This window comes from Cryptosporidium sp. chipmunk genotype I (assembly GCF_004936735.1).
Source record: "Cryptosporidium sp. chipmunk genotype I strain 37763 chromosome Unknown contig_38, whole genome shotgun sequence".
NCBI classification, from domain to species: domain Eukaryota; phylum Apicomplexa; class Conoidasida; order Eucoccidiorida; family Cryptosporidiidae; genus Cryptosporidium; species Cryptosporidium sp. chipmunk genotype I.
Window position 1 is genome coordinate 26,428 of NW_027125609.1, and position 25,679 is coordinate 52,106.

The following is a 25,679-nucleotide window of genomic DNA, read 5'->3' on the forward strand; positions in this document are numbered from 1 at the left end:
AATGCCAATTCCAGACTAAATAAGTTCCTCTAATGAATAAGTTTTGAAAGCTGAGTATAAAATTCAAAGTAGCATTATTTACACCTGAACATTAAATTTTATTCAAAAGCAATATTATCCAATCCGAAATTCTTGGTAACATTAATTTATAATAAATTAAATTTTTCTAGTTGGCGCTAGAAAGTGTGTGCAAAGATGAGCAGTCAGTTACCTTTTTTGGGATAATACCATATTAAAGTATAAATTATACAAATTAAATGTTATAAATACAAGTAAATATAATGAGGAAATCATTATCACAGTTACTATGAATACATTTATCCACTGACCTAAGTCTTGAAGGCCAGATAACTCGTGGATTCAATCCAACTATTCAATTTATAAAGGTATCAACTGTGGCAAACTATTTGAGATAGAAGAAAGCCCAAATAAATTCAAATTATTAAGGAGTATACTCATTTACCTATCAATTTATCCCCTTCTTTATCATTTTCACACTTCTTCCCCCAAAGAATAATTCATACTAATTCCCAACCCGAAAAAAATTAACTAAAACTATATATGGAACTTCCTATTAGCCACAATCTCAATTAATAAAGTAAAAACTACATTCTAACACCTACCCATATCCCTTTCGTAATTTTTTTCCTACGAACAAAGGTTTCAAGCCTCAGTAAAGTGCATGGCAGCCCGCCTGTTTGCCATCTTTAAGAATCGTTCCAGCAAATTGTGAAAGTCGAGTGGAGCAAAACTAAAACATCAAACAAACATAAATAAAAACAAATACATGCTATTTCCATAAATATAAACATTCCTTGAAATTCATTATTTACATACTTTTTTTAAAATATATATATATATTATATATATTAATTTCAGATATAAATATTTAATGGGTATACGTACACGCACGTCTCCATACAAAATGTCACCCCAAAAAAAAGTGTATGTAACTATCCGTCTGTTGTTGTCTCTTGGGGTTGGCGCAACGCACATTCAATAGTCAAAATCTGAACAAGTAATAACTTTTGTGTATGGGAGTGGGCTAATTAGTGGATTATCAGGAATCTTATAAAAATGGAAGAGCAAGAGAGGAATGAGCCAGTTCTTAATGGGGATCAGTCTGTTTCTCGGTCATATACTACCATATCAGAATCAGTAATGTCCCAAAATCAGAACAGGCAAATACAGTCATCTGGTCCAATACCTGAGGGAGATAATAATAACCTGAATATCAGAGAGGTTCGGATTTCTACAAATACCTCTATGGCGGAAGATAATGTTCAAATGCTACCTATAAATCACTCTTTTTCCAAGCAAAGTGAGGGCAATCCAGCAGTATCTAAACTAAATGCTGTAATTTCTACCAGTAGTGGTAACAGTTATACAAGCATAAATGGGAACCCTGTGAGCTTTGCATCTCATTTAGGAAGTGGAAACACTGAAATAAGTGCTAATAGTAATAACAGCACAGGCACTGCTCAAAATGGTACCTTAAATTTAGATTTATACCAAGCCACTCAACAGATCCAGACGGGGAATCAAGCCAAACAAATTATAGCAGGTTTGGGAAATGCTAGTGGTTCTGGTAATATCCCTTTGCAGTTTACTGCGGAGCAGATTAACCAACAACAGATGATGTTATTAAATGCAATACAACAACAGCATATTAAACAACAACAACAACAACAGCAACAACAACAACAACAACAACAACAACAACAACAACAACAACAGCAACAACAACAACAACAACAACAACAACAACAACAACAACAACAAGCACAAAATCCATCACAATTACATGCTCAATTGCATGCACAACAGATATTTAATACGATGATCCCCCAACATGCTCAGATTAATCCAATGATTTTTCAAAATCCAATATTAATGAATGCACTCCAGTCGGGGGCGACAAATCCTATGGGTATTTCGATGCAACAAACAGTGGGTCAACCACATCCTCCCCATACAATGGGCTTGCAACCTTTTCCAATGCACTCAATATTGTTACCAACCCTATTACAGGCTCAAATTCAGGCACAAATGAGACAGCCATCATCAAGCCAGTCAGCTCCGGCTAATAGTTCAATGGAGAATAGTTCCATTATAAAGGGAGCAACTCAAGGTAAAGGAAAGCCTTCGGTTAACTCTCAAGAAGTGCAAATTACTAATGAGAACAATTCTTTGGAGGGAGATGAGAGTATTGTTAAGGATAATAAGGGAGAGGAAATAATTGCAAATAACTCTGTAACTTCTACTTTAGTAACAGAAAAGAAGAGTAGAGAGGATGATAATGCGAATTCACAAGGTTTAGGCTTAATACCCTCCCAAGCAATAAGTAACGGCAATAATGCAGCGGAGGATCCTCAACTCACTCAAACCAAGGAAGAAAGTAAAGAATTAACAGGATTATCTTTTCAAGAAAATACTCAGTTAAAAGAACTTAAATCCGATATTGAAAAAGTGGATTCTAATGCCGCGACTGGACCAATGCAACAATTGGATTCTAATTCACTTAAAATTTCTCCATCATTAGTTCCAGCATCCGGAGGAAGCCAATCTACAGCTCCATTATTGCATCAACCTCAGCAACAAACGCAACAACTGACACAAAATGCAACAGTAGTTCAAGGAGGAATAATACCAGGGCTTGGACTTCCAATATCTCAACCAGGTATTCCAAGCGTTCCAGGCGTTCCAGGAAGCCAAGTAGGAGGGGTAATTAATCCATTTTTGATGATACAGAGAATGTCAGCGGCAAACCCAATGCTTTTGGCATTCAACCCTCAATTTGCAGCAGCTGCAACATCAACAGTCTCAGGAGGACAGCTTCAGATACCTGGTCTACCTCAAAATATGCCTCCAGTGATTCCTCCTCCCCAGGGTGGCGCCCAACAACTTCCCCAGATGATGGGATTCATGGGAGGAGGTGGAGGTGCGGGAGGAATTGAAGGTTTCCACCAATTCTTCCCTGGACTGAATATGGGTGGGGAGTATATTGGAGGATTACTTCCAGCAGCATTAGCTGCGAATGGAATGAATATTGGAGGTGGTATTAATGGTTTAAATTCGGGAGTAGGAACAAATCCAAGTAATAGTGCAGGTTTGAATGTAATGGTGCCAGGAATAATAGGATCAGGAAGTGGTGGAGGCTGCTTACTGGAAAATGATCTTGAGAGATTACATTCTCATGCAGAAAGTCTTGTAAAGACCTTATTAGATACATCGGTACCAAAATCAGGCATAAGATTACGTCTTGAATGGGATAGAAGAAGGTATTGCTTTAAGTTTACAGTCTATCAGATAGAAGAAGTGAGAGATTCTCTTGGGTATCAGAAAAAGAGATTAATACCAATCGACCAAGATGAATTATTTGTCAATGTGAATGCATCAAAGCAGTTAAGTATAGACAATGTAGAGAAAGCAATGTGGAGTGCATTTGTTTCGGTTCGTCATACTTTGGCAAAGTACTGTGACCGTCAAGCTGGACAACGTCGTCAGAGTGGGTCAGGGATAACCTCGGCTACAACAGGACGTAACTTGGGGTCGAATTCTCTTGTTAAATTAGATGAAAGTGGTATTATTTCTGGTATTGGTGTTAAAACTAACAAATCATTCAAGAAGGATGAACAATTGCATAGCGGGGGGTTATTGGATACTAAAAAGTACATTCCAGGTAGTATGGGAGGAGGATTAATTTCCGACTTATCTGGAATTGGAGCAGGAGCGGGTGGTATCGGAGGGAGGGCATATAAATCTGATCCATACGGTAATAATATGGGAGGAATTATTTCAACAGGTGGAGTATCTTTAACAGGAAATTCCTCTATTAACTCAAAGGGAAGAAGAGGTTATGTTAATGGCGGTGGCAGTACAGCAAACACTACAACAACCAGATCTGGAAGGTTTGTCTCTCTTAAGTACGGTTATGATGATATTCTGATGAGTGATGATGATGCAATTTTGGGTACTGATCAAGAGTATGTAGGAGGAAGAAAAGGAAGAGGAAAAGCTTCTAAGTATGGCTCAGGAGCAGTTGTAGGGGGATCTTCGTCTGGTGAGGATGAACATGTTATTGCTTCAGGATCGGTTTCCAATAATAACAGATATGCAAAAACTTATTTAACAAGCAGCAGAGGTAATAGAAGAGGGGGTAACGGAGCGTATTCATCAGGAAATAATACTAATACTGGAGGGATGAGTGTATATAGAACAAGAGGTTCAGGTTTATCAGTTTCAGATAACTACGATTCTTTGGGAGGTGGTATAACAATTTCGACAAATATTCCGATATTTGTATTACAGAAGGATGATCCAAACAAGAAGAGTAACACTCTTGTGGGATTATACGCAGAATGGGTTGATAAAAATACTATTTGGGACGTTAGAAAAGGTCCTTTTAAGACTGTTTTTGTTTCAGAAAGTATTAAAGATTTGGAATATACATCAGATAGGAGAGAAACTCTAAAATTCACAACAAATAACTACTTGAGATGGGATCCTTCTCATCTGATCACAGATTTAAGAGGTATTCATATTCCTCTTTCTTTAGCAGGCAAGTACTTTGGACTTCTTAGGAATGAGAGAACTAAAGGAGATAAAGAGGATGGGAAGAATAAGGTAACTGAGATTATTGATCAAACTTGTACTACTACTACTACTACTTCAAGTAATGATGAAGTTGGTATTAACAAAGAAGAGAAATCATCTTATTTAGAGTCTAATATTGGGGCAGGAAATAAGTCAGTTCCAATTACAATTAAAGGCAATCATGTTCCAAATTCTAATCAGATTAGATTTATATCTAATGAGGAGTGTTTTAAATGCCAAAATTTATCTAATACTAGTCTAGTAGGAGGTTTGGGATCAGGATCTAAAGGAGGAGGAGAAAAATTTCGAAGTGAGAACCTGGAAGAAATTGAGAGCAAACTATTGGAAAGTAAGCTATTAGAATTAGAGGCTATTGATTCAGTTCTGGTTTCAACAATTCAAACAACAGCAGCTTTAGAGCAAAGAAAAAAGCGTGAAAATAAGAATTCTTGTATATCTGTACCAACTGGATCATTCTTAATAAAAGCTTTTTATAATAATAATGGTATTAATAATAATAGTGGTAGCCATTCAGATAGTACAAATGAAGATGAAGGTAGTTCAGTAAATGGAGGACATTCTGGAAATGGAATTGAACATACAAATCATTTAATTAATATAAATAATGAGGAAATCGAGGAATACAAACATCTTGTATTGAGATTCATGCATCAACAAAACGGAAATGATGATTATCATTTAATTGAAAATTATAACAATACTAATAATGTAAAGGCTGATGAAGTGGCTTCAGTAACTATTAAATCACAAGAGGTAGTGGATTCTGGGAATTCTACGGAAGGAATAAATGATCATCAATCAAAAAATTCTGTTTCTCAATCAGCGGTAGGAGCAGGAAGAATTCCTTCTAGAGGGCTTAAAAGAAGAGTATCATTGAGAAATCAGTCAGATATTTCCATTAATGGAGGGGTTGAAGGCAATTCTACAGCTGTTTTAGAGGGAGGTGGTAATTGTGGAAATACTGATGCTCAGCCATCGTCTATACCAATATCAGGTACAAATATTCATTCGAATTCAGGTAGTAACTCATCATTAACAACAAATTTGGGTGGAGTAGGAATAGGAGGACATTCTTCTAGTAATAATAATGGTAGTAATGGTGGTAGTGGAATTTCTTCAACATGTGGAGTTGTTAATGATGATACAGTGTCATCAGGAGGGGCAATAGCAGTATCTGCAATGCTTGAAGGACTAATTACCTCAGTTAGAGGAAGCTCAGGAGATAAATATAGACAACAGCAATTGATGCAAGCGTACCCCCAAAATAGATTTGTAGCTAAAAAAAAATGCAAGGAGACAAACGAGATTTTGGCAAAGTACGTCAACGACTTAGCCAGTGAGTATTGCCATCGAAATTTTGGTTCCAGCAATTTGGCTGATGGTTATATTAACGCTTTCAATAGTCATGTTTTAAAGAATTTTAATAAATAAGCAAAAGGATTTGGAGATCTTCAATCCTCCTTATAGGCAATGCGTACTTTTCTAGAATATTAATGAAAATTACATTTTCCAAGAATTTTGATATGAAAATTCCAGATTTTTAGAACAGATCCAATTTGATAAGACTTAAAGGCCTATTATTAATTATTATTATTATTTTATTATTATTATTACTATTATTATTCTGATTATTTATGATTATTAATATATTCTTTAATCACATATATCTTATACTAGTAAAAATATAATTCGGGCAATAAGAAAGAAAAGATAGAATCAAGTATATCTGAAAATAGAAAAATTAATAAAGTTTTTTCAAAATTATATACTTTTTTTAAAAGTTACAGCAAAACTTGTCAATTTCATTCAAAGATATTTCATTTATTTCTCTTCTTTTTGAATTTGACTCGTTGAGCGCCAACATCCATGCAGAGGGGTCAGTTACCGCCTAATTGTAAGGAGTCTGGGTTGTTTGGCGCCAATGGTTATGTATTACAGGCTTAAGGCTTATAACGAGGGGTTACGGGTTTTGGTATATTAGAATTAAGGAGGGGGAAGGATGTGAAGGTTGTGGCGCGTAGTTTCATTAAAAGATAAATAAATTCTCAAAGTAACGGTTAGAAAAGTAATACGAAATTTGAAATCAAAGTTTTTGAACTAATTGGAATAGAGCAAAGTATGTTTTAGAACTCGTTGACTGAGTAGCGCACAGAAATTTGTTGACTTGTGGTATAGGGTTCAGAAAATAGCTGAGTGGGAATATCTGAAGTCAGAATTTAGCTTGAAACATTTTTTTTTTGAAAGCTCTTCTAAATAATAGTATTTAGAAGCTTCAAAATGTCGGAAAAATACTGGAGCCGTCTACTTTTGGACGTTGCAACAAATGTTAGATCAATGCACGACGGAGTAAGCAGAATGCCATTCAATTATAGAGAAAACCAAAAGTATCCAGAATATTTGGATGATATTGGGGCACTGTGTGCATGTATTCGAGTCTTTCAAGATTCTCTATCTCCTATTTCTCAGCATCTTGCATTGCATCCATATGAGAAAATCTACAAGGACCCTATATCTATGCCTGACCTTCTCACAACCAGCATTTCGGACCAGATGAGAGAAGAAATTAAGGCTTCAGAATCAATGGTAGAGGAGCTTAAAGATACAGATGATTTGGACCAAATATCCTTTAAGGATATGGATAGGAGCCAAATATGCAGCAGAATTAATGAATTTAATAACTCAATTATTAATATTTCTCAGACAATTTCTGAGTTGGATTTACTACAATTCAATGATAGCACAGGAACTCAAATCAATAAATTCCCCTGATGATCGTTAACTTACATGGAATAACGAGAAATTAAGTTACTCTTAGATTTTTTAAGTAAAAAAACACTAATAGGTAAATGATTAACACTTATATATAACTTCTATCTGTTAGTTGACCATCAGCTTATAATTAAATTACTGATTATTAATACTTTCTCCCCTAAAGTTTTCTTTAAAAAAATTTTAAAAATCCAATTTTCCTTATTCCTTTACTTTCAGTGACTTATTATATCTCCGGAGTTCACTCATTAGGCTAAATATTGAGCTTCAAGACCCCCCCTTCGCTCTGGATCTTATTAACCACAGAAGCAGCAACATCAGAAGTAGTTGTAATTAAACCTACTTCTTCTTCTTGAATCACACTCATGTCAACAGTTCGATCACTAGCATCCCCTTCAGCATTTGCTAAACTGACCTTCTCTCCAGGTTTGAATGCTGGCATTCCCTTATAAGGGCATCCAGAACATCTGAATGCATCACCCAAATAACAATTTCCACAACTTGAACGAGCTGTTCCTGTCTCAACTTTCTCTTGATATACCTTTCTTGCAGCCTCAACTCCAATCTCTTTCTCAAGATCTGCTCTTCCACAATTACAATTGTTACAAGCTCTTTCTTTTGACTTACAGCTCTCTTTTCCTTGCCCAAGCTGGACATAATTTTTTATATCTGGCACAGACCCTTCTAAATCAATATCATCAACCAGTACTCTACCTTCCTCAGGTTTCCAACTTGGTTTTTCCGCTTTAATAACCATCTCAAAACCACTTTCGAATAAGTCTGATCCATTGCCTTTCAATTTTTTAACCTTAATAAATCCAGAAAACAACAAATTTCTCTCAAAGGCTTTAATTTTGTCAATAGAGTCTACAGCCAATATATTCATCTTAAAAACTGACCCGAAATCCAACGCCCCATAAAACTCTTTCAAAAATTCAAATGTAAAGACTTCGCCCAGAATTACTCCAGAAGAAAGATAAATAGATATAACACTGAATTTTTCCTGCTTCAAAAGAGCTTTTAAGTCAGATAAGAGTGAAAACTTTTCAAATTTATCTCCCTCTTTTTTGATTTTACTCAGCTCTAACAAAAATACCTCACTCTCTTCTAATCCACTGTCGCTTTTATGAATGATAATCAGCTGAACCATACCGAAAAATCCAGTAAAACTTCTCCTAAACTGTTATTTTCTTCTTTCCAACAACTTTATAATAATAATTTTTATTTTCTCAAAATATTCCTTAAATTGGAAATTGTGGCGCTTCTAGATTTTTAAGCTTTTTAAGTCTGCAAAATTGTTACATAACAGCCGGTATAGAAAAAAGTGCATGCAATACGTAATTATGTCCACATAAATTACACGTAATTAATGAAAATAATTCTATTCAAATTTTTTTTTTTGAATAATTGATAAAGGCAAGTGAAGCGTGCTTTAAAGTTTACTTTTTCCACTTCTCAACTTCAATTAACTTGGAATTATTTTTCAATTTTGCTTGATTTTTTAAATGAGAAATCGAATTAAGAAAATTTGATAAATTTTGAGCAATATATTCTTTAAGCTTGAAAATTGCTTCGGCATCAGACTGGATAACTTGTTTGCATTGAATAATTTCATTTCTAGAATGGCTTTCTTGAAGGCTACTTTGTTGTTCAAGCTGGACAATTCGACTCTTTGCTTTCTCCAACCTTTTTAAAGCTTCGTCCTTGTTCTGGTCAAATTCTGCCTTGTAGTTCCTTACTTTTTCCTGAATCTGTTCTAATTGTCTCATTTCCCTCTTATCACAGACAGATAAATCTCCATCCAAGTTTTTGATCTTTTTTTCCAAAGCATCACATGCCTGTTTTTTTTGGATTATAGTATCTTTTGTGCTCTTCATTATTTCATTGAATTGTACTTCCTGAGTTTTTAGCTTTCTTTTCCACATTTCAACCTCAACAATACATCTTTTGCAACTGTGTTTCATATTACTCCAATTCTGTCCAATTATTCCATCCACTCCTTGTGATTTATCATTGCTTCCTGAATATGAAATATTCAAAGATAAAGGTTGAAGCAAATTAAATGAGCAAACTTCATTAGTTCTTATATCATTTGAGGTAATATTTGTGATTTCTTGATATATACTATTCCAAACTCTACTTAAATTATATAAATTAGTTGAATGCTCCTCAATGGATAATTCAATCTCCCAGTTTTCCTTCTCAGTATTCTCTCTTTCTGTCCTTAAATTTCGTATTGTCTGTCTCTTTACTTTCATATCCTGGTAAACTCTGGAAACATCATCCCTCTGTATTCCTTGATTTGCAATTCTCTTTTGCAATTTTTCAATTTCATCCTCGATATCTCTTAACTCCTTCTTCTTTATGTTTAAAATATTTTCTGCATCATTGCAAGAATTTCCCATTTGCTTAATAGAATTCTGGCATTGGCCAACAGCATGTTCCATTTTTAACAAATCTTGGGAAAGTGTGTGATTTCTTTGCAGTAATAGTTCTCCCTCCTGTAATTCGTGGTTAATTTTCTGAATTTCCATATTCATCTGTTCAAGCTCATGCTTCTTCTTCTCTAAAGCCTGCTGAGCCTGATTCTTCCTTTCTCTGCAATAAGCTTCCAAAGTCTCATTAAGTAGTCCTCCATCATTCTGGCCATTCAGAAATAACTTATAGCTTTCGCTTAACCTTCTATTCAACGTCTGAGATAATAATTTTGATGAGTCTAAATTACTGCTATTTCCCTCAAAATTTGGAAAACTATTTGCAATATTTGAATTTGTATGCTGAAAAATATTGGACAAAGTACTTGTTAAAGAAGTATCTGCCATATAACCACCAAATTCTCCATCTTTACTATAATTTAAATGTGGAAAAACGGCCTGTTCATAATCTAATAATTCACAAAGCCACGCCATTGCTGCAATATGTTGTGGCCAGGTATTTGGAGCTCCTGGTGCTATAATAGTTGTTTTGTTGATTGTAATAGGATATCCAATATCTTTAAAAAACCTTGGAATCTCATCATCTGGCTTAGATATCTTTATTCTTGAATCATACTGACTTATAATAAATTGTAAAACCTCTAGATATAGTGCTCTCGTTGGGTTGTTTAGTGTTTTTGGATTTATCTGATTTGGGTATCCTCTTTTACTCAAAAATGTTAATATTGTCTTCAACCCCTCCCTTCTGCTATCTAAAACACTTCTCCCTTTTGACGATGACGCTGCTGCTGAGCCCATGTTCCCAGTCATTGAAGATGGCCCTATAGTATTCACTCCTCTTTGGGAATTTCCACCTCTAGATGATGAATTTGCCCAAGCATTATTTGCATTGCTTATATTACTACTATTACCACCCCTCATAAATAATGATGACGTGGCAAAATGTGTGGGCGATTGAGTCTTATTTTGCCCTATAGAAAACGATGTCATTGCGACATCTTGGCTATTGAGATCTCCATTTTCTGAATTTTCTCTAAAGCCAGTTGTTCTTCTCATTGAGTTCTGGCCAAAAGGACGAAAAACATTACTCGACATTTTTTTCTTCTGCTGCCAACATCAATTCCTTGCCTGCTGGCTTTGTTTATTATTTTTAATTTTATCTCAAAAAAGATTGAAAACTCGTCCTATTTATATTCTATTTACTTATTTCTGCTCAATCTAATTTATTGCTACCTTAATCAGATATTTCTCTTTAAATCACTTATTTTCAATAAATACCCCTATAATATGTGGTTGCCTCCTGCCCGCCCAAAAATGTTGTGGGGTATTTTCATTTATGCAAAGTTGCATGTAACACGTAATATATTTGAGTGAATGACCGCCAAGTACTCTCATAAAGTACACTTGGGAAAGAAAGTAGAATAGATAACTCAATGAATTATTGATAATAGGAAAGAGAAATTTTAAAGGAAAAGACAGACTAAAAGTTATATTTCACGTTTAAATAATTACTTAAAAATATCAATACAATATCTTACCTTTCATAATTAAACTAAGCCTAAATTAATCAATAAAACTAAGGCTTTATCTATCTGCAGCAGCATTAATTTATTTATACAATATAAATTCATTTACATGCACATCCCTGTTTTTTCTCTTGTATGCAAGAACAGGCGGGAGTTTTAAAGAATTGAAGTGCACAAATGGTTTTTGAGCCTTTACTAGAAGAAAGTTAGAATTGTTGTCTACCATAAATCTACATCAATATCCAGATCAGTAAGTGCCACATTGCTATCATTGGGTTGATTGGTAACTTCTTGTAGGAATGATGGAGTTTGTGTTACGTCCCCTTCATTCGCAAACCAACTTGCCATTTCATCGAGTTTACTGGTTTTGACAGCATTAGCCTTTGGCGCCATATTTACTGTCAATTTTTGTTTCTGTAATGTAGGTCTTGATTCAGTTGTTCCACGTTTCGGTTGAGAAACTGACTTCTTTTCTGATAGTTTGAGCTTGACAGTACTTGCACTCTTTTCTCTCTTTGCAAGATTTTCCTGCTTCTGTTTCAATCTTTTTTCCTCATCTATTTTGGTTTTACGTACGAGTTCTACAGATGAAATAAAATTCCACAGTACACGGAAATAGTCTGGCCAAACAATTCTTTGAATCGTATTTTGTGGTTCTCCCAGATACAGAGCCATCTTCTCCAGATTTTCTTTAACGGATTTCATTGTTGCTACTAAATCCTCAATTCTAGGTTCAACATCTGAAATAAAGTCTGCTAGGATTTTAGCAATGGGATCCTTCTCTCCCATAGGACCGGCTCTCTCATTACTTTTCTGAGCTGACTTCATTGTATCTGTAACTTTGTTTAAAGACCCATTCAGTGATTGAATTTCACCCTCTATAACACCTAAATCGCATTTGGTTGCTTTCTCTATTAAAGCCAGTGGTTCTGCTAAGGAAAGCAATTCCGGTTTATCTCTCCAAATAATCTCCGTGATGTATTGCAGCAAAGTCTTAATAGGTTTGGTGCTAGAACGAACCTCACATAACTTTGTTAATGAACTCATTCTAAAACCTTTAGCATCCCCTTTTTCTGTATTAAAATTCAAAATATTACCAACGGAAAGAATAATGGAAAATACTTTCTTAAGTTTTGAATTAGACTTAATTTCGTTGCAAACTGTAATGATCTCTTGTAAAGGTGTCATTAAATCGTTAAATGAGCTGTCAAATGAAAGAATAAAAAGCTGAGCATTCAAACGAGCAGCAAACATAGGAATACCAATCATTGCAGCTATAAATTGTTCAGGCTTATCCAGCTGAGTTAAGTCTCCTCCTGCGTCAATATACTCCTTCACTATTGCAAACTCTTCCGGAGTTGGGGTCATCAAAATCAAGGCCTCAGTAGCCTCTGTATCCAAAATCTTCTTATCAAGATCCAATATCGCATCGCGCAGCTGCTGAAATGTATATGCACTGAACTTTGACAATGCAATACTTATATTGTATGCTCTCTTTGAATCTGGTAAAATCTGCATAACCTTCGGCTTCTTTGCCGCTTCTGCTGCCTTCTTTGGTTTTGCTGATTCGATACCAAATACTTCCTCCAAATTCCCAAAGTCCAGCTTGATTGGCTCCTTAATATCCCAAATTGTACCTTGAATGTTCTCAACCTTATCCCAATGCAGTTTCTTTGTCTTTGATTCTGGACCGTTGGACTTGCCACCTGACTTTCCTCCAAACTTCCCTGCCTTTCCTTTTGGGGGACCTTTTCCCGTTGGAGGGCCTTTCCCACCTGGTGGTCCTTTTCCACCTGGAGGCCCCTTTCCTTTCGCTGGTGGCGCGCCCTTTGCGGGTGGCGCCTTGGGCGGGGCTTTTGCTTCCGTGGGTGCTGCCTTTGGCTCTGTAGGGGCACTTTCTTTTCCTTGAGGCGCTGTAGATTTGCTGATAATGTCATCCATTTGCCCAATACCATCCAGCAATCCGGAAAACGCTTTTCCTGATTTTATACTCGCCCCTACAATCCCTGTGTAGATTCCTCCATCCGAAGGCTTGTACTGGATCATGGAGCTAATAAGCGCCCCAACACCGCTCCCTTTAAGAAGTTCCATGACATTCTGTGAGTCAGGAGAAGGAAGACCCCATTTTGCTGATGCTGTAAGAGCAATTCTCGTTGATGCACACACAAACGGCTCGAGATCTATCACATAAGGTAACTTTGTTACCACGTTACCTTCACCATCTAAAAATGAAATGCATGGAAGTCTTGCATTACCCGATTCTTCCACATCAGGCTTAACTCCTCGGATCTTTCCTAAAACATCATTTGGAGGAAGCTGTTGTTCTATACCTACTATCTGGGTTTGAGTTACCTTAATTTGTTTAGCCTCTTCTTTATTTTTAATTCTTTGCCTAACTAAAGGAATCAATGCATTTGGAATCCATATTGATTCTTTGAAATAAGCCTTCATTTCCTCCTTTCCTGTATAGTCTACTAGTGGCAAGTAAAAGGGTAAACCCGAACTCTCATCCTTTTCTATTTGAGATATTAACTTCCCTTCAGGAGTTATACAGGGCTCTGGTATGTTCCACTTCTCCAAAATTCCCTGAGCTTCTTCGTTTATCATCATCACCACTGACTGGTCTCCCATTACTGGGAATCCTCTTGTTAGCTTTGGAATGTTTATTATAGGTAGCTTCTTTCTTTCTTTCTTACTAAACGGAGGAAGAGAAAGCATTGTAGAAACTCCCAGAAAGTCTGGTCCAGTAATCCTTACTTTCAAGTGAGGCAAAATAGCAGTTGAGCTTACCGCCATACTCTGAAAAGATTCTCCATGCAGTGCTCTGATCCTTGAAGTACATAGAAGCTGTTGAGTTTGGTTATTTGAAAATGGAGTACTTCTATTCAAACCTCTCACATTCTTTGGATCAAATAGAAAAGTTTCTAATTGCCGGTACCTTAATTGATCAATGCTTGGACATATTGGACTTGCTAATAATGCTGACTCCTCATACATTATTCTCGTCAATTTACTTGATCTTCTTAAAGTATCGGTAACTATTTCTTTTAAAGATCTCTCTGCTCTTGATTCGAGTGATTCTCCTGCGTCAATACACTTGTTCTGCAACTCATGAGCTATATAAGAATCTGTACAACTGTTTACATTCTCCGTTAAGTATACTTGGGTATCTGCATCTAATAATGTTATCAATTCCAATACATATCTTGTATCAGGATGATCAAATCCCAAGTTCTCTCTTCTGTACTTATATACCTCATTATAAAGCTCCAAAGCATATCTAAAGTTTCCAGCCTGGTGAAAAATACATCCCAAAGCCAGTATATTGTCTTGTATTAAAGGAAACTCCCTGTTATTATATATTCTCATTAACATATCCAAAGCTACCATTATATGTTGTACTCCTTGACGACAATCTCCAAGTATTCGATACACCAATCCCAAGTTTGAATAGCAATCAGCTACACGAGGATGAGGCGGATTCTTATTGTGATCTCCCAATACCTGTTTTCTGATATCCAGGCAATTGTGAAGCATCTCCTTACATTTTTCAAAGTTCTTAATTCTGAAATAGTAGCTGGCTGCTGTAGAGTATGCATCACTCATAACTAAGTCTGTTGGACCGTAGACTTCATTTACTAGTGAAAGGTACTTTTCAAGGTAAAATGATGAAGATGTATGGTCTCTATACATACTGCATAGATCAGAAACTGTTAGTACAAGACTACAAAGGACTGAAGAATCACATGAAATGGATGGTCCTACTGCTGTAACATTCTGACTAGAACCCCCAGATCCTGAGCTAGATCCCGACAAACTTGAGATATTTCCAATATGGGAGGAGTCATTCTTTGTATTTTTGTTCTCAGACTTACGGTCTGCTACTGCTATAATGGTATTTTCCACAAGAAATCGGAGCTCTTTAAGGAATTGTTCTCCTTTACGTAGTTCTCCTGTTAAGCCACAGCATTTAGCAATAATGATCAGTTCTACGACCATTATGCCTTCCAATGGATGTCCAAGATATTTAGATAGAAAGGCTCGAGATATTTCATAGCAATGCAAAGCATTTAACATAGCATCGGAATACTGAGCCTTCATAAACTTCTCTAAAGCTGAGGTTCTTAGCCTTTGAATGATTCTTTGGATTTCGTGTATTTCTCCATCTCCACGTGATTCTTCGAGACGCTGCAAAAGAAGAAGTGAATCTGTCATAATTTCAAACTTTTCATTGACAATTTGAGGCCTGGCTTTTGTTGTCTGTCCAAACAAGAGATTGTTTTTTTCTGAAGTTGTTAGTGTAAAGTGTCTGCTTGCAAACTCTTCCTTAAATGTTTGGCTTAAAGCTGCTAGTGAGTGTTCAGCTGTCTCTGTTAATGCTGGATCCAAGACACTTACGTGGAGATTAAACATATCATCTTCTCTCTGAGAAATCCGAGCATTTCTTCCCTCCTTTTTCTTCAAGCTGGTTTTTCCGGGAGCCTTATCTTGAAAAAGTAAGCGTTTAATCGGTCCAACATCAAAAGGTAAAGTTGATTCAACGAAGGTACTTCTATTACTTATTTCCGGGTAATGCCCATCTTTTGAGAGGTTATTATTTAGTAGTTTAGATTCATTTTTAATGCTCATCGTACTACTAGATCCTCCTGTAGTGCTGGAAGGAGGACTAGTGGCTTTGGAATCTTTACTAATGCTTTTCAGAACAGTTTTTGCGGATGCCGGTTTTGATGCCACGCTTACTGGAGGAGAGGGACCAGTGGGTGGTGGCGGAGCACTTGAAGGTTCTGGGGCTTTTTTTGGTATTGGGGCTTTCGAAGCTGATTTTGGTGGACTAGGAGGGCCTTTTGAGACTTTTGGAGCTGGTGGAGAAGGAGGAACAGAGGGCAATGGAGGAGGTACTGGAGGGTTCGGAGAAGGAGCTGAAGATGGTTGTGAAGGTGGTGGAATCTTTGTTGTTGGTTTTCCTCCAAGCGGTTTGGCAGGAGCAAGCGGCTTCTTACCTCCCGGAGGAGAAAGAGGAGCTTTTCCTGGCACTCCTAATTTCTTCATAGTTGCGTAATTTTTGGTTTAAATATTCGTTAGTTTAGACCTATTAGAAGATATCTTTTTCCTTATTTTCATTGATTGATTTTTTTTGATTCAGAATTTTCTCAATCCAGAAAAATGCCTAGATGAACATTTTCTTTCAATATTAAGCAAAAAAGTGCTTGCTTTGGTATTTGAAAACTTTTTTAATTTAACGAATCTTAAAAATTTCCACAACGAATTTAAAACTAAAAAAAGAATGCACCTCTATCTCTGAGGTTTCTGTAATTTTTGAATCTTTTTTGGGTATTTTCAGAAAATTTTCATCGGACCATGGGGTAGTAATATCTGCATGCACACAAAAATATTATTGGTATATAGCATTTTTCACCTTTCGAAAAAAAGATTTTCAGTCTTTTTATGTTAAGTTTTTGTGTTTGTTTTACTTTGAATTTCTATTACTAAGGATTCTTATGGTTTAGTTTCGCTGGGAATTTCTATTTCTCACATTTTTTTTGTAATATAAAAACACTTTTTAATTGATTTACATACATTACGTGTGCATGATAAATAATTTATTGGGTAAATATTAATTTTAAATTAAGTAGGGAAATAGGAAATATATTCGAAGAAAATGAGAATTTTAGCAAAAACTAAATACATTTTTCAAAGGATGAAATGAGATAATTTATCTAACAAGCTCCTTGAGAAAGTTTTCGTAGTTAAATCCTCCATCATTAGACGGGAAATCCCTAATTAAAAGAAAAGTTAAGAGGCCAGAAATTTGGTGGTGAGGGGGGAAAGCATTTGCATGTATTTCTTTCAAACCAAATTATTATATACGGGCATACATGCAGAATTTGGCGGCATTCCGGGTATGTCAATTGATGACTTACCTTAAAATCACTTCAATTTCTTTTTCGGATAAAACTTCTCCTGTGTTAGTTAATAGAGAGGTTAGTTGCTGGCTAGTGATTGATCCAGAGTTCTATAATATGCAAGAAATTGAACATGAGCAATATTTATAGTGTGTTAAGAAGATGAGTTAGAAGTGACATTCGAAAGGAGAATGGAGGGGATTGACGTGTAGTTTATTAAACTTACATTTGAGTCATATGATCTGAAAAATTGGACTAGGTTGTCAAAGGTATCTTCTGGATGCACAATAGAGTCGCAAAACTTGACGAAAGCCTGTAAATCACAGGTTTGCCCAACACTTGCAGCAAATCTCTCAATTTCGTTTTCAGATGGCGCCAACCCCTAAAGTTAAAAATAAAAGTAATTTTTAATTGATTCGAGAAAAAGTGAGTGTAAAACTGACCATTCTTCTAACAATTTCTCCAACTTTGCTGGTTTCAATGTTTGGGCCGCCTCCCTATAGATAATAACAAAATGATAGTGTTAAAAAAGGATATTGGATGTTGCTTGGGATTAGAAGGAGGGTCAATAGAAAAGGAATGTATTTGTTTGTGCATTTTGTATATCCCAGATGCGGTTAAGATATAACTTACAGCAGCATCTTTGAATGAAAATTCAATTCTCTCTTTGGACTATAAATATGAAAAGAACGAATTTTTGCAGAGGAGTTTGGATAATGGTGAGTTCTAGTTAGTAATTTCCACAGGGTTGAAGCTTCTTCCCTAGCTTCTCAGAGTTCACTCAATTGAAGCAACAATGAATGGGAATTAACTTTAAGACAAACTCACAATTTTGAAAGGAGGCATCTCAATAGCTGGATCTAACTTATTTACTTTCAATTTCCACACAAAATTGATAATCTATTAATTACTTTTTTTTTCTTAAAATAAGTTAACTTTTCTATTTTCCCTTCTCCCCCCCTTCACTATTCATGCCCTATTTCTTCCGTGTAAAATCTTAATTTCATATTATAAATAGTGCCGCCTTTTCCTTCACGACCAAATGGCAAAGCAGATAAAGGCGGGAGCTTTGGGCGGGCAACTGTGCATGTTGAATCTTGTAATGCAAATTTTTCGATACCTTTCGAGGTAAAGATTGAACAGAAAGTTAAGAAAAACTGTGAGAAATTTCAAGAAAGGAAAAGTGAGTTAGAGTTTAAATTTAGATTGCTAAAGTAAAAAATATCTGTAAGTCTAGGTAATAAATATTCGGATATTGAGAGTTATATTCTGCAAGCACAAAGGTGTAAGTGTGAGTAGATTTAAGAGATACTGATCAGAAAAACAAAATATTGACAAATTTACTGTTATTGAATAGTTTAAGTTTATTCATTTTTTGTGAGAAAAAGTGATTTAAAGCAAGAAAAGTAGAGATGATTTCATTATTAAATGGAACAGGATGTGCTCCATGCACTTCTGGATGTAAGGCAGTAATTGACGATTATAAAACTACAGGGAGAATAGAATATGGTGTATTTGTTGGATATTATTCTGAGAGTGAAGAGAGCGATTATGATGAGTCAGATGTTGGTAGTTTGGATAAGAAGCCTTCAAATGTCCAAGATTCATTAAGTGCTGAAGTAGTTTCTATTGGAGATGAATTAGATGAAGGAGAAGCTGATATTATTAAAGATATGTTCGATAAGGCTTCATCTGGAGGAAAGTGTTCATTGGATCAGACATGCCATTTAGCACATAGAATGGGCTTGGCACCTTCTAAATCAGATATTGAGAGACTTAACGAAGAGAGCGGTGGAAACGTGACTTATGAAGATTTTGAAAGATGGATTGTATCCATCACACACCCAGAAGACCATATTGATTATATGGTTTCATACTTTAAAAAGTACGATTTGAGTGGAACTGGTAAGATCTCAAGAAAACAGTTCATTTGGTTGACAAGCATTGGAGGAGATATTCTCACCAGAGAAGAAGCTGAAGCTATTCTTGAAAAACTTTCTATTGGAGGAGATGTATACTATGAGGACTTACTCAAAAAGATTATGGATGTCGAGGCCTCTGATAAGCCTATGGTAAATATTGGAAACAAGAAGTCAACACCTACAAAAATGTCAACAAGTAAAGTGTTTGTAAGCCAAATTTCAACTACCATAAGAGATTTAGCTGATAATGAAGCATTCCTTCCTACTATTGATCTTCTTATGGCTTTGAAAGCCACATACGGAAATGAATTAACTGAAGCCGCTGCAAAAGAGGCCACAGCTTGTTGTGAAAATCAGAATGAAGCCGCTAAATGTTTACTCCAATTCTACTCAGAATGGGCACAAAACAAAGGTATGGTTTCCAGAAAAACTGTTAGAAGCCTTCTAATGGTCTGGAAGGCCAAATTGGACCAGGTTAACGCTGAAGCTTGGATTACAAGTTTGTGTGGAACCGATGAGAGTATTGATATTCAAAGCGTTTTGGAAAAGGTAGATTGTAAATCAAACGAGCTAAATTAACTCGAAAACCTTAGCATTTTTTCATAAGACAAAAACTTAGTCCTTTTTTCAAAATCAATACACTCCAATTTTTCCATTTCTCCTTTTATCTCCTTATAATTACATTATATTCCGCATGCATGCAATTTATATTTTTTTAAAATTTTGTGCAAATACTGTCATATACCGGTGTTTAGGCGCCAACATCCTTTTTATTTTTTTAAATAAGTTTTGTGAATATTTATAGAAAACTGGGTTTTATAAGTAAGAAGTTAAATTATCTAAGAGCAAATAGTGATTATTTGTTCGGGATATAAAATGAATGGAGGCTTCGGGGGAAGAAACCACAATACAGCCGAAGAACATTTGAGTTACAGTCTACCAAATGGCTCCATACAACCCCAATATGTAAATGGCTCATCTAGCCGTGCTCTTAGAGCCCAAGAAGTAGCTAATCTCACAAATTTAAGGGGGAGCTTTATGGGAAATGATGGCTCCGATCATATTCCAGTTCAATTAGGAACCACTAATGGGGTTTTGAATAGTAGTCATTCTATTGGTCAGAATGTCTATGACATCAATAGAAATGCTCCTGGGCAAATGGGAGCAACAAATTTTGTGAGTTTGACAATGGGAATCAGCCAGCCCCAAGGAATAGGCCACATCCAGCAGATTGGCATGCAGTATGGGGATGTTCAGCAAAGTGGGAATCCAAGTGCGAACATTGGACCCATACGAGAGTCCAATATTACCTCTTACTCTATGGCGGAGATTAGCTATAGGGGCGGCGGCAGTAGTGGGAGCATTGGAAGTCAGAGTATTCATAACAACATTGATTCCTCTGCTAATACTCAGTATATGGATATTCACGATATTTCTATCCAGAATTCTTATTTGAGTTCCCAGTCACAGCCTAGAACTGTATCTAAAGCAAGATCCATATCTCACCCTAGAGCACAATCTCAGCCCATATCTATGGTTCAGCAGCACCAATACCATCAGCAACAACAACAACAACAACAACAACAGGTCCAACAACACCGCAGTCAGCAACAGGTGCAGCGTCAAAATCAACAGCTTAATCATCAGCAATATTTTCACTCTCAGCAACAGTATATACAGTCTTTTCCCCAATCTCAGACTCAGACCCAGAATCAAACGCAGATTCATTCTCAGTCCCAGCCCCAACCCCAACCCCAACCCCAGAATAAAACCCCAAATCAGACTCAAACTCAGGTTCATTCTCAAACTCAGATCCTGTCTCAATCTCAACCTCAATCTCGGTCTCATCTTCAACCCCAGAGTTATTATAGCCATAATCAACAAAATAACATCCTGCAACCGCCTTCTCACCCCAGAACGCATCCGTTACCACATCCCTACTCTCAAGGAAACCCAGGACATCAAGTATCATCTCAGAAGTCTTCGATTGAGCTTTCTCAACCACATAGACATTCCTCCAGTTCGAACCTTCATCCAAATTTAGCATCAGCTCAAGGATCTCATTTGCAGCAGAGTTTCCAAAGTTTTTCATCCTCCAATTTAGGCCAGAGACAAGTTGGAAACAGCTTAAAAGGCAATAACCATGGAATTAGTGCAGGTTCTAGTACCGTGTACAACAAGGTAGAAGAAACTGGAGTGGGAACAGTAGGGGTAGGAGCTAGCCAGTACAGATCGAAACCATACTCCCAACAAAGCCACAAGTACGCTTCTCAACAGCAAATCAATTCAAGCAGCTCGGCATTGCATCCAAGCTATGTTCAGTCTTACTCCCAAGGATCTTCATCCAGTATAGGTGGACTCGGAGAGACAGATTCTAAGGCAATGACACAGCATATCTCAACAGTTGGCTACAAGACAAGCAACATAGATTTGGGAGTTTGTAGCTTCCAGGTGAATGTCCCGAACAATATTTCTGACGAACTAAGGAATTCTATTATCAGATTAGTTCCTAAAGAGCAACTCAATTCAGTGCTTTTCCTTGTTTCATCCTTAATTAGCAAGAATATCCACTTTAGGGAGTTCCATGCCCGTCTAATAGCTATTTTGAGGAGCAGCCAACTTGTTGAAATCCTTGAAAACATGCTAAGAGATTACTTTCAGCAAAACAACTCTTCTTCACACTCAAATCACTCTGGAATTGTTATTCACCAGGGACTTTCAGACTCAAGAAATCAGATTTCTCATCCTAGCATTAGTCAAATCTCTGGAGGAAGATCTGACTACTTTACGGTATCACAGTCCCAATACACATCTGGAATGGGCTCCAGCAGCCAAATGTACGATTGTACTCTACTGAACTCCATGATTTCTCATGCTCATTCAAAAAAGTCTATTAGTAGGCATGGAGGACATTATAATATGCATGCAAAAGAGGATATCCTATTACAGATGTTGAAGCATGCAAGATCCAAATCTGCTACAAGCCTTATAGGGATTGACATTACTGGACCTTCCTCTTATATTTCCAAATTGATCTCAAACAAGACCATACAGAACAAATCTATGGTTTCGGAAGAAGAGTCAATATCTCCAGACACTCTAAGTATTTATAGAGAAAAACTTAATAATTATGGTCGATACCTCCTTTCTTGTGATAGTTCACTTAACTTGAAGTTTGTGAATTCAGGCCAGCAATCTGCAGCTTCTAGACTGGGGAGAATAGTCAAGTTTGAGACTCAGCCGGACTTAGAAAAGTCGGTTTTCTCAACTCAAGCAGTAAAGACTATTCACAAATTAGCATCTTTCTATGTTAGAGACATACTAAAATTCATCCTTAATGAGGAGAACATAAGTAACGAGAAGCTCAACTACCAAGACTTCGAAGGAGGGAGGGACAAAAGAGAAATACTAGAGAAGCTGGGAAAAAACGATCGTTTGGCTATTGGAGATCTGACAGGAAGCGATCAAAGTACACGGCTTAATCAAATGGAGAGTTCAAAAGCTGGTGATATTGTAGCTAAAAACTCAAGCTCTAGCAATTCATGTAATTTTGGAATGGGTAAATCTATTGGAGGGAAAGGTTTGGGAATGAAGCTAACTTTTTCCGGTAGCATTTCCTCTGTAAAACCTGTAATGATTACTAGTCTTTGGTCATGTATATACAAATCTTTACGTTACAATATGAATAGATATAATGAATGTGAACCTAATGCTTTCCACAATATCATAATTAAGAATCGTCCAGGTCACTCGAGGGACCAATGTTCTAATTATATTCTAATTCCAGAATCCATGTACAGAAGTGTTGAGTCCTGGCTACTTTCAAATGCTTATAATCAATGGGATAAACTCAGTATATTGTAAATAACTACTGCGCTACTTTGGTAGAGTGTAAGAAGGAATTGACCAACTTTCTTCGACACATTCCAATACTTTACTATTATACTTATTTCTTTTTCTAACGTACATTTCAGAAGCTATAGTGTTTGCAGGAGAGTTAGGATTTGGATCACTCAACAAAGATTGAATTGAGGTTAATACAGAAGCAATATCAATCAAAGCACTCCATTGATTCTGAAGTATATCTAAACATATCCTCCCATCTGGATATATGTTGGGATGAAACATCTTACTTAGGAATCTCACGTCTGGAGGCTTTGTTGGATACTCTTCAGAAAATTGCATAATTAAATTAAAGGTACCTAATAGAATTTAAGTATATGGTTGAATTCTTTTATAATTATAAACCTACCACTCTCCCAAAAAGTGTCCTTTGGACCGTTAATTATTGCCTGACAATACATCATATTTTGTGAAAATGGCATTACACTGATACCCTGGTATACATCCTTTCTAAGCTTATTAATGTCATTAACGATTCTTCTTCTCTATTACAGAAAACAGTTACACACATTATTTGGATGATTCCGGAATTCCCTTACTACGTTAAACTTACTGCACTAGTTGACATCCCGACTATACCTAAATAGTAAACTTCTGATTGACGCTCATATATTAGATTTATTGAATTAGATTTAGTTCGCTAGGGAACTTAAAAGGAAAGAGAATAAACGGATTCTAAATTCAGAAGAGACACATTAATTAGATTTGGATTCTATTTCTCTCGCGTTTCCTATGTATGCTCTGCAACAGCGACCTATTTTTTCTCACTTTATTTCGATTTGGGGGAATTTTATAAATAGAAAAAATTTAAAAGTTGCATGTGCCCGCCCAATTTGCCCGCCTAAAAGACGAGTATATAAAAATGTCTCAAATATAGATGACTAAGATAAATTAATATTAAATGAGGGAAAGTTAGTTTATTAAATAATTAAAAAGAGGTGAATAAAAAGTTGAAAGACGAGACAACATAAAAAGTAAATAGGGGAAAAAGCAAATAATAAGAAGCGAATATGAGGTATATGTGGCATTTTAAGAAAAGTATAAGGGGTTAGTATATGCAAAAATACACAATATTTATATAAATTTAAATTTATATAGCAAGGCAATAAGTAATAGAGATAATTTGAAATAGGAATTATTTACAAATTAAATATACGTGTCGAATTCCGACTAGATTACGAAACGTATAATTAAAGGGAAAAATAGCAATACATCATCCAAAGTATTAATTTTTCTTTCTTTTAATTGATATTATTTGGAAGAGAAACAATGGCACGTCGTCCAGCAAGATGCTATAGATATTGCAGGGGAAAACCATACCCAAAGTCACGTTTCTGCCGTGGTGTACCAGATCCAAAGATTCGTATTTACGATGTTGGTAGAAAGAAAGCAGAATGCGACGCCTTTCCAGCAGTAATTCACTTAATTTCTGATGAATACGAGCAGATTTCTAGTGAAGCTTTGGAGGCTGCTCGTATTTCTGCTAACAAGTACATGATTAAGTATTGTGGTAAGGATAACTTCCACTTGAGAATTAGAGTACATCCATTCCACGTACTCAGAATCAATAAAATGCTTTCATGTGCTGGTGCTGATAGGCTCCAGACTGGTATGAGAGGTGCTTATGGTAAACCAACAGGTACTGCTGCTCGTGTAGATATCGGACAGGTCTTGATGTCCATCAGATGCAAGGAAGATAAGACCCAAACTGCAGTAATGGCCTTGAGAAGAGCCAAATATAAGTTTCCGGGAAGACAAAAGGTCGTTGTCTCAGACAAGTGGGGTTTTACTAAGTTCACTAAGGAGGAGTACCTCAAGTATCAAGCTGAAGGAAGAATTGTTCCTGATGGAGTTAACTGCAAATACATCAGCTGCCGTGGGTCTCTCTCTAGAATCTTTCCAGAAGCTGCCAACATTAATATTCCACTTGATGACTAAATAGTAGAAAGGTGATTGAATAAAGGAAATATATGTTTACTTTGTGGATTGTTGACTAATGTCATTTTGCGACGGCCCGTAAATCCCATTGTTAAGATATTTACTGTTTTCAACATTTATTTCATTAATAACCAAGCATAGAAGTAATATTAATAATTCTTATTGCACTTTTTACAACATCTATTTGTTTTTTTTTACACTGAATTTCTTGATAAGGAACAGGTCTTTTAACTTGAATAGGGGAATGAGTAGGTTGTTTTGGTTTTTTTTTTTTTTTTTTTTGAGAATTTGTCATGTACAAACAGCCGTTTTCTCTTTTGCAAGAAGAAAACTCCCTTGAATCTGGATTTAAAAGAGCTTTCAGTAATATTAATACGTTTATTTAGACTAAATGTACATACAAAAGTTTTGCTCAAGCATGCATACCTAACAAAATTTTACATGTGTGGCGGTAAAAACATGCATATTCGTACATACGTGTTTTGCAAATAGCAATACCGGCATTGCCAATGTGAATTTTCGCCACGTAGTATTAATTTGTGCATTCAGAATCCAAATAACAGAAAGAAATTAGTGCTCACATTTTACAGTCAATCTTAAATAATTAAAAGTTTCAAAATTTTAAATTTGGAAGTATTATCTTCAATTTCAAGAAAGAATATATAT

At 36.0% G+C, this 25,679-nt stretch overlaps 10 protein-coding genes across 10 annotated transcripts; 5 read left to right on the forward strand and 5 right to left on the reverse strand.

Annotated features, from left to right (window-relative positions):
• Positions 1–1,077: 1,077 nt before the first annotated feature.
• ELE39_002982 (uncharacterized protein) lies at positions 1,078–6,048 on the forward strand (the record flags this gene model as incomplete). Its single annotated transcript, XM_067346086.1, has 1 exon — positions 1,078–6,048. The coding sequence occupies one exon, from the start codon at positions 1,078–1,080 to the stop codon at positions 6,046–6,048; it is 4,971 nt and encodes a 1,656-aa protein (XP_067200586.1).
• An 846-nt stretch (positions 6,049–6,894) lies between these two features.
• Positions 6,895–7,386, forward strand: ELE39_002983 (uncharacterized protein; the record flags this gene model as incomplete). The annotated part of the gene is made up of 1 exon (XM_067346087.1): positions 6,895–7,386. The coding sequence occupies one exon, from the start codon at positions 6,895–6,897 to the stop codon at positions 7,384–7,386; it is 492 nt and encodes a 163-aa protein (XP_067200587.1).
• A 253-nt stretch (positions 7,387–7,639) lies between these two features.
• On the reverse strand, positions 7,640–8,536 carry ELE39_002984 (cytokine induced apoptosis inhibitor 1; the record flags this gene model as incomplete). Its single annotated transcript, XM_067346088.1, has 1 exon — positions 7,640–8,536. The coding sequence occupies one exon, from the start codon at positions 8,534–8,536 to the stop codon at positions 7,640–7,642; it is 897 nt and encodes a 298-aa protein (XP_067200588.1).
• A 289-nt stretch (positions 8,537–8,825) lies between these two features.
• Positions 8,826–10,916, reverse strand: ELE39_002985 (coiled coil; the record flags this gene model as incomplete). The annotated part of the gene is made up of 1 exon (XM_067346089.1): positions 8,826–10,916. The coding sequence occupies one exon, from the start codon at positions 10,914–10,916 to the stop codon at positions 8,826–8,828; it is 2,091 nt and encodes a 696-aa protein (XP_067200589.1).
• Positions 10,917–11,566: 650 nt separating this feature from the next.
• ELE39_002986 (formin-like family) lies at positions 11,567–16,396 on the reverse strand (the record flags this gene model as incomplete). The annotated part of the gene is made up of 1 exon (XM_067346090.1): positions 11,567–16,396. One exon carries the CDS (start codon positions 16,394–16,396, stop codon positions 11,567–11,569), a length of 4,830 nt encoding a protein of 1,609 aa, XP_067200590.1.
• Positions 16,397–17,060: 664 nt separating this feature from the next.
• ELE39_002987 (uncharacterized protein) lies at positions 17,061–18,096 on the reverse strand (the record flags this gene model as incomplete). Its single annotated transcript, XM_067346091.1, has 6 exons — positions 17,061–17,124; positions 17,269–17,360; positions 17,477–17,632; positions 17,694–17,747; positions 17,884–17,922; positions 18,079–18,096. The coding sequence occupies 6 exons, from the start codon at positions 18,094–18,096 to the stop codon at positions 17,061–17,063; spliced, it is 423 nt and encodes a 140-aa protein (XP_067200591.1).
• Positions 18,097–18,662: 566 nt separating this feature from the next.
• ELE39_002988 (myosin light chain 1) lies at positions 18,663–19,751 on the forward strand (the record flags this gene model as incomplete). Its single annotated transcript, XM_067346092.1, has 1 exon — positions 18,663–19,751. The coding sequence occupies one exon, from the start codon at positions 18,663–18,665 to the stop codon at positions 19,749–19,751; it is 1,089 nt and encodes a 362-aa protein (XP_067200592.1).
• A 297-nt stretch (positions 19,752–20,048) lies between these two features.
• On the forward strand, positions 20,049–23,036 carry ELE39_002989 (uncharacterized protein; the record flags this gene model as incomplete). The annotated part of the gene is made up of 1 exon (XM_067346093.1): positions 20,049–23,036. The coding sequence occupies one exon, from the start codon at positions 20,049–20,051 to the stop codon at positions 23,034–23,036; it is 2,988 nt and encodes a 995-aa protein (XP_067200593.1).
• Positions 23,037–23,048: 12 nt separating this feature from the next.
• Positions 23,049–23,643, reverse strand: ELE39_002991 (ubiquitin-conjugating enzyme; the record flags this gene model as incomplete). Its single annotated transcript, XM_067346095.1, has 3 exons — positions 23,049–23,374; positions 23,425–23,560; positions 23,629–23,643. The coding sequence occupies 3 exons, from the start codon at positions 23,641–23,643 to the stop codon at positions 23,049–23,051; spliced, it is 477 nt and encodes a 158-aa protein (XP_067200595.1).
• Positions 23,644–24,344: 701 nt separating this feature from the next.
• ELE39_002992 (ribosomal RPL10) lies at positions 24,345–25,013 on the forward strand (the record flags this gene model as incomplete). Its single annotated transcript, XM_067346096.1, has 1 exon — positions 24,345–25,013. One exon carries the CDS (start codon positions 24,345–24,347, stop codon positions 25,011–25,013), a length of 669 nt encoding a protein of 222 aa, XP_067200596.1.
• Between the last annotated feature and the right edge of the window lie 666 nt (positions 25,014–25,679).